Source organism: Tachyglossus aculeatus, chromosome 13 (genome assembly GCF_015852505.1).
Source record: "Tachyglossus aculeatus isolate mTacAcu1 chromosome 13, mTacAcu1.pri, whole genome shotgun sequence".
Lineage (NCBI taxonomy): Eukaryota > Metazoa > Chordata > Mammalia > Monotremata > Tachyglossidae > Tachyglossus > Tachyglossus aculeatus.
Window position 1 is genome coordinate 25265002 of NC_052078.1, and position 7320 is coordinate 25272321.

Here is a 7320-nt window from a genome sequence, read left to right on the forward strand (position 1 = left end):
GGCATTTGTCTGCTGTGTGACCTTGGACAAGTCCCTCGGTTACCCCATCTGTACAATGGGGATGAAATCCTACTCCTACCTACTTAGACAATGAGTCCCATGTGGGACAAGGACTGTTTCCAACCTGATGAATTTATAACTACCCCAGTGCAGAGAATAGTGTTTGGCACATACTAACGGCTTAACAAGTCCCATAATAATAATAATAATAATAATAATAATAATGGCATTTGTTAAGTGCTTACTATATGCAAAGCACTGTTCTAAGCACTGGGGGGATACAAGGTGATCAGGTTGTCCCATGTGAGGCTCACAGTCTTAATCCCCATTTTATAGATGAGGTCACTGATGTTCAAAGAAGTTAAGTGACTTACCCAAGGTCACACAGCAGACATGCGGCGGAGCTGGGATTAGAACCCATGACTTCTAGACTGTGAGTCCGCTGTTGGGTAGGGACCGTCTCTATATGTTGCCAACTTGTACTTCCCAAGCGCTTAGTACAGTGCTCTGCACACAGTAAGTGCTCAATAAATACGATTGAATGAATGAAAGAATGACCTCTGACTCCCAAGCCCGAGCTCTTTCCACTGAGCCATGCTGCTTACCACAATTCTTAAATGGCGGAGCTGGGATTAGAACCCAGGTCCTCTAGACTGTAAACTTGTTGTGGACAGGGAATGTGTCTATTTTTTATCCTACTGTACTCTCTCAAACACTTAGTACAGTGCGCTGTACACAGTAGGTGCTCAATAAATATGACTGACTGACTGACTGAATGAATGAATGAATGAATTCTGACATTCCAAGTTCCCTAACTGTGAATTGTGGGTGTTTCTTTTTTTCAGAATGTGTTTCCTTTGAATGAGCTAAAATTGTTTGAATGAGGAAGCATGCATTCTGCCTTTATTTGGGGGGCAGGGGGAAACGGACTTTATTCAATCTACCTCACAAAGCAGTAGATGCGAACCCATTTGCACTCAAGGAAGGCTGAAGCAGGGGAGGCCACCACTGACCTTTCCAGAGAAGACCGTGGACGCCAAACTAGGAGTGCTGGGTTAGGGTCGGATGCCACTTGTCCTGTCGCCAGCCTGCAAGGTGGTCCCTCCGTGAGGCGGGAGACCCCGGACCAAGAAGGCCCCCAGATTGGGGGATGACCCCGAGAATGCAGCGGAAGTATCTCCGTGTGCTGGTTCGGAAGGTGAATTTGCACAGAGGTGATTCCTCTGGATTCCCGGCGGGTGGGGTCTGGTGGCTCGGTCTCTTGGTCACTTGGTCAGCCTTCTCACCTTCTGCAGTTCCTCGATGGGTTTCCACTGCTGGTTAATCGAGAGTAACTGCAGAGCAGAGAGACAAAACATGTGTTCCAGGAACCGCAACCCTGGAGAATACATTCTGCTAGATCCTAAGCTTCCTAAGCTCCTTATGTCCATATTTGTAATTTATTTATTTCTATTAATCTCTGCCTCCCCTGCTAGACTGCAAGCTCACTGTGGGCAGGGAACGTTTCTGTTAAATCGTTATGCTGTACTCTCCCAAGTGCTTAGTACAATGCTCTGCACAAAGTAAGTGTGCAACAAACACGAACTGATTGACTGACTGAGGGCAGGAATGGTATTTATTAACATTATTGTCCTCTCCCGGGTATTTTGTATAATGTTATGCAGACAGTAGGTGCTTGGGAAATATTGCTGATAGATAAGTGAATAGAAAGTGATTTCCCTTGATTTTCACCCAGAAAATAATTCTCTGCTCTATGTAGGACAGGGACTGCGACAGCATGGCCTAGTGGACAGAGCATGGGCCTGGGGATCAGAAGGTCATGGGTTCTGATCCTGGCTCTGCCACTTGTCTTCTTGGTGACCTTGGGCAAGTCACTTCACTTCTCTGGGCCTCAGTTACCTCATCTGTAAAACTGTGATTAAGACCGTGAACCCCATGACCGTGAACCCCATGTGGGACTGGGACTGTGTCAAACCAGATTACCTTCTACCTACCCCAGTGCTTAGAACGAGTGCCTGGCACATAGTAAGTGCTTAACAAATGCCATTAAGAAAAGTTACTTCACCTCTCTGTGCCTCAGTTCCCTCACTTGTAAAATGGGGACTAGGACTGTGAGCCCCATGTGGGACAGGGACTGTGTCCAACCAGATTAGCTTGTATCTACCCCAGCACTTTGTACAGTTCCTGGCACAGAATAAGCACTTAACAAATAGCATTAAAAATGTCCATTTGCTTCTCTGTGCCTCAGTTCTCTCATCTGTAAAATAGGAATTAAGACTGTGAGCCCCACGTGGGACATGGATGTGTCCAACTAGATTAGGTTGCATCTATGCTAATGTTTAGTACAGTGCCTGACACCTAGTAATCGTATTATTATTAGCTTGTATCTTCTCCAATGCTTAGTACAGTGCCTGGCCCATAGTGAGTGCTTTACAAATACCATAAAAAACAAAAACGAAATGGTTGTTTCACTCCCACAGTTTCCCTCCTCATCCCTGGGTCAGACTGGGATCATAAAGATCCAGGAGATGGCCTTTCTGGTCCACCTGCTCTCCCAAGTCGACCGGCCCACCCTGCCCAAATGCCCCCGTGCTTCCTCCCTTCCCCACCCACACACCGAGAAGTGGCACCAATGCCCCTCTTCCCGGGGCCCAGAGGGCAGGGAAGGGCAGGGCAGGGAGGCTGCGGGCAGCTGCCCCTCTGAGAGGATTGGGCTCAGGACCAAAGTCATCAGGTCAAGGAGCCTGCTATTGTTCAACAGAGGACGGAGGAGCCCTTCAGAAGAAGGGCCGGAGGTGGGACCGCTACCTTTTGAGGCTGGGTAGGATCCACGTTCTCCCATGGCTCTGGACTTTTGGACCTGTTGAGGCCGAAGCCCAAGATGACTTCTGTTAGGAAAGACGCTAAGCAGTTGTAGTGTTCCCCTGAAAATAACATTTCTGAACTTCCCATCAGCCCCCCACCCCAAGACTGGAAGCTCACTGGGGGCAGGGAACGTGTCTATCAACTCTGTTATATTGTACTCGTCCAAGCGCTTAGTGCAGTGCTCTGCACACAGTAAGAGATCAGTAAGTACCATCGATTGTAAACTCGTGTCTAGACTCTAAGCTTGTTGTGGGCAGAAACCGTGTCTACCAAATCTGTTATACTGTACTTGTGAAAGCACTTAATGCAGTGCTCTGCACACAGAGAGAACCCAATCGATAGCATTGATTGTTAGCTCGTCTCTAGACTGCAAGCCCGGTGTGGGCAGGGACCGTGTCTACTGATTCTGTTTATTGTCTCCCAAACACTTAGTGCAGTTCTCTTCATACAGTAAGTGCTTGATAAGTACCATTGATTGATTGACCATTGTTTTGTTGTAATCCCAAACAGTACAGTGCTCCACACACAGCAAGTACTCATTAATTGACTGATCATACCATTGCTTGATTTAATTATGTTGTACTCTCCTTCAACCCCACCAAACCCCAGCAGCCCTGAACAGGAACTGAATCAATCAATCAGCGGTATTTATTGAGCACTTACTGTATGCAGAACACTGTACTAAGTGCTGGGGAGAGCCCAGTACGACAGAATCAGCAGATGCGTTCCCTCCCTACAAAACAAGCTTACAGTCTAGAGGGAGAGACAGACATTAATTAGAAATAAATTACAGATATGTACCTACATGCTGTGGAGCTAGTTGTGGGGGTTGGGTGATGAATAAAGGGGAAGGTCAGGGAGATGCAGAAGGGAGTGGGAGAAGAGGAGGGCTTAGTTGGGGAAGGCCTCCTGCAGGAGATGTGCCTCCAATAAGGCTTTGAAGGCAGGGAGAGTAGTTGCTGTATGGATGCCCCTTAAACCACTGATACTCACACCATCCCTATTCCAAAGCACTTAGGTTTCTATCCCTACACTCCGTCACTTCTCATACTTGTCTACTTCCCTCTCTAGACTGTAAGCTCACCGTGGGTAGGGAGTGTGTCCGTTACATTGTTCTACTGTAGTCTCCCGAGCACTAGTGCAGTGCTCTGCACCCAGTGAGTACTCAATAAATGCCACCGACTGATCGATTGATGGATTGACTGCCGGACAGGTCCTGGGGCCTGCTATTCACACGACGGCTGTCTTGAAGGGAGAGTACACGGACACGGAGATGGCTCCAAACCCGGCGATGGTGACGATGGTGGCCCGCGGGATGAGCTGGGGAGCACCCAAGGAACAGATGGCGGTCAGGGGCCGGGGTCAAGGGTCAGGTGGCCCTGGGGGAGCTGGGTTGGGGAGGGGGAAGGGTGGCAGGGCGGAGGAGATAGAGGAAAAAAAAGGAACCGGGGTAGGGGGTGGGGAGATAGGGGTAACAGGGAGGAGATTGGGGAGGAGGGAGGGATTGAGAGGGGAAGAGATTGGGGGAGAAGGAGGTGGGAAGAGGAGATGGAAGGAGATGGGGGAAGAAAGAAGTGGGAAGAAAGGAGGTAAGAGTAGCCAAGGAGAAAAATGGGGGACAGTGGGGGTAGAAGATGGGGAGGAGTAAGTGGGGGGAGGAAATAGGGATAGCCGGGGGGAGGAGATGGGGAGGAAAAAGTTGGGGGAAGGAGGTAGGAGTAGCAGAGGAGGAGATGGGAAGAGGATGTGGAGGAAGGGGTTAGGGTAGCAGGGGGAGGAGATGGGGGAGAAGGAGGTAGGGGAAGGAGATGGGGAGGAGGTAGGGGAATAAAGAAGTTGGAAAAAGGTAGGGGTAGAAGAGGAGGAAATGGGGGAAAGTGGGGGGAGAAAATGGGAAGGAGGAAGTTGGGGAAAGGAGGTAGGGTTAGCCAGGGAGGAGATGGTAAGAGGACATGGGGGAGGAGTTTGGGGAGAAGTAGGTGGAGGGAGGAGATGGGGAGGAAATGGGGGAAGAAGCGAGAGGAAGAGGCAAGGGAAGGGGTAGCAGGGGAAAGAGACTGGAGGAGAAAGGTGGGGAACGGAGGTAGGTGTAGCAGGGAGCAGAGGAGGAGCAGAGGAGGAGCAGAGGAGGAGGAGAGGAAAGAAGGTTAAGGTAGTTGCAGGGGAGAGATTTGGGAAGAGGGAGGTGGGGGTAGCAGGGAGGCAAAGGAAGTGGGGAGAAAACAGGGCTGGCGGGGTTGGGGGGAGTAGGAGGGAGGAGATAAGGGAAGTGGGAGTGAGATCTCCCTCCCTCCCCCCAGCTCAGACGGCGGCAGGGGGAAGTGGGGAAGGTGCCTAGGGAGGGTAAGACTGCCGACCTCTTTCTTCTTCATCAGGATTTGGAAGATGCCCATGGTGGCCAGCCTAGGAGGGAGCAAGCAGGCAGGCGAGAGTCTAGTCAGGACGGGCTGGGCCAGGCGGGCCCCAGGGGAACAGGGGGAGTGGGCCCAGGAGCGAGGGAGAGGGGCAGGGAGAAAGAGAGGGGCAGAGGAGTGAGAGGAGCAGGAGGGAGCAATGAGAGAGGAAGAAGGGGAGAAGGAAAAGAGGGAGAAGAGAGGAAATCAGCGTGACAGTGGAAAGAGCACGGGCTTGGTAGTCAGAAGGCCAAGGGTTCTAATACCAACTCTGCCACTTGTCTGCTGTGTGAGCTTGGGCAAGCCACTTAACTTCTTGGTGCCTCAGTGACCTCATCTGTAAAATGGGGATTAAGATGTGAGCCCCAAGTGGGACAACCCGATTACTATGTATCAACCCCAGCTCTTAGAACAGTGCTTGGCACATTGTAAGTGCTTAACAAAATACCTTTAAGGAGGAAGAAAGGAGGGAGGGTGGCCTTTGAAAAGAGCTGCTGAGAGCAGGGCAGGCAGGTCGTGGGGAGGTCTGTATCTACCTCAGTGCTTAGAACAGCGTAAGTACTCAACAAGTACCATAACTAAAACTATATTAATTAATTAATAGGGAAGGAGATGAAGAAACTAAGAGAAGACTTGTCCAAGGTCACAGAGATCAGGCCACTGGTAAAGCTGGGATTAGAGCTCTAGTCTCTCTTTACTATATTTGTGTTAAAATGGGATTTATAAGCACTTTGTGTCAGGCACTGTTCTAAGCGCTGAAGTAGATACCAGGTCATCAGGTTGGACACAGTCCATGTGTTGAATCCCCATTTTACAGATGAGGGAACTGATGCTCAGTGAAGCGAAGTGACTTCCCCAAAATCGCACAGCAGGTAAATGGCAGAGCTGGGATTAGGACCCATGTCCTTCTGATTCCCAAGCCCGTGCCCTATTGTCTACTGTCCTCTCCCAAGCGCTCAGTACAGTGCTCTGCGCACAATAAGAGCTCAATAAATACGTTTGAATGAATGAATGGATGCCGTTGATTAATGAGTGTTCCCAACAGGAGTGGCCCTTCATTCATTCAATCGTATTTATTGAGCGCTTACTGTGTGCACAGCACTGTAGTAAGCGCTTGGGAAGTACAAGTCGGTAACATATAGAGACGGTCCCTACCCAACAACGGATGCCACCTGAGGTTAGCAAGTCACAAGTGGTGGTGTGTCGACAGCTGTGTGCCCAGGGCGTGGCATCCTGAGGAGAGGAGGGAGGGGCAGTAGCAACATGGTTTAGTAGGTAGAGCATGGGCCTGGGCGTTACGAGGACCTGGGTTCTAATCGCGGCTCTGCCACTTGTCTGCTGCGGGACCTTGGCCAAGTCACTTCACTTCTCTGGGCCTCAATTCCCTCATCTGTAAAATGGGGATTAAGGCTGTGAGCCACACGGGGAACAGTGACTGTGTCCAACTTGAATAATTTGTATCTACTCTGGCACTTAGAACAGTACCTGGAAAAGTGTTAGCGCTTAATAAATACCATAATTATTAGCATCATTTCCCACTAGGCTGATTCTTGAGGGGCTGCCGCCACCATCACGGCAGGCTGTAACAGGTCTGCCTCAGATGGCTGCCTTAGGGATGTTACTGCCATGCTGGGCTATTGCCACCTGTTGGTCCCAGGAGGATGGGTCCCCTCAAAGACAACCCCCCACCCCCAACCACCCCCAAACACTGGTCTCCCACCGCCCCGAATCAAATCACTCACTCACAAGACAACACCCAGATAGAGCAGGACAAGTCGGCCACGGACAGGGAATCACTTCAGGCGTCTACAGCCCTCTCAGTGTCCCAGCTGCCAGTGGCTTCCAGAAACTTCTCCCTCCTTTGACGGTACTAAGGGGAGAGGGGAGACTGGGCTAGTTCCCCAACTCCTGCCCTCTACTCTCCACCATCAGATGGAAAACTTAGGAACTCTGGGTTCTGTCACTTCATTGCCAGAAACCTCCTTGGGCGCATTTGATGGCTGAACTGCAAGGAGCCCAAGTGGAAGTTTCTACCTCCCCCTGCCTCCTCACCAGAGCAGCC

The 7320-nt window shown here is 50.5% G+C and overlaps 1 protein-coding gene across 1 annotated transcript; it reads right to left on the bottom strand.

Moving 5' to 3' along the window:
• Positions 1 to 1244: 1244 nt before the first annotated feature.
• On the bottom strand, positions 1245 to 5258 carry LOC119936105 (normal mucosa of esophagus-specific gene 1 protein-like). Its single transcript, XM_038755490.1, has 4 exons — positions 5223 to 5258; positions 4100 to 4185; positions 2809 to 2869; positions 1245 to 1334 (listed from the first exon to the last, which is right to left on the bottom strand). The coding sequence occupies exons 1-4, from the start codon at positions 5256 to 5258 to the stop codon at positions 1266 to 1268; spliced, it is 252 nt and encodes an 83-aa protein (XP_038611418.1). The 3' UTR covers positions 1245 to 1265.
• Positions 5259 to 7320: the final 2062 nt, after the last annotated feature.

Bases quoted from the DNA above. Each gene is read 5' to 3' on its own strand.
- LOC119936105 (XM_038755490.1), bottom strand. From the start codon at position 5,258: ATGGGCATCTTCCAAATCCTGATGAAGAAGAAAGAG. The intron at 2,870-4,099 runs GTGAATAGCAGG...CTTGGGCTTCGG, and splicing joins CCCTTCAAGACAGCCGTCGT to CCTCAACAGGTCCAAAAGTC. The intron at 1,335-2,808 runs GTAGCGGTCCCA...TCTGCTCTGCAG, and splicing joins ATCCTACCCAGCCTCAAAAG to TTACTCTCGATTAACCAGCA.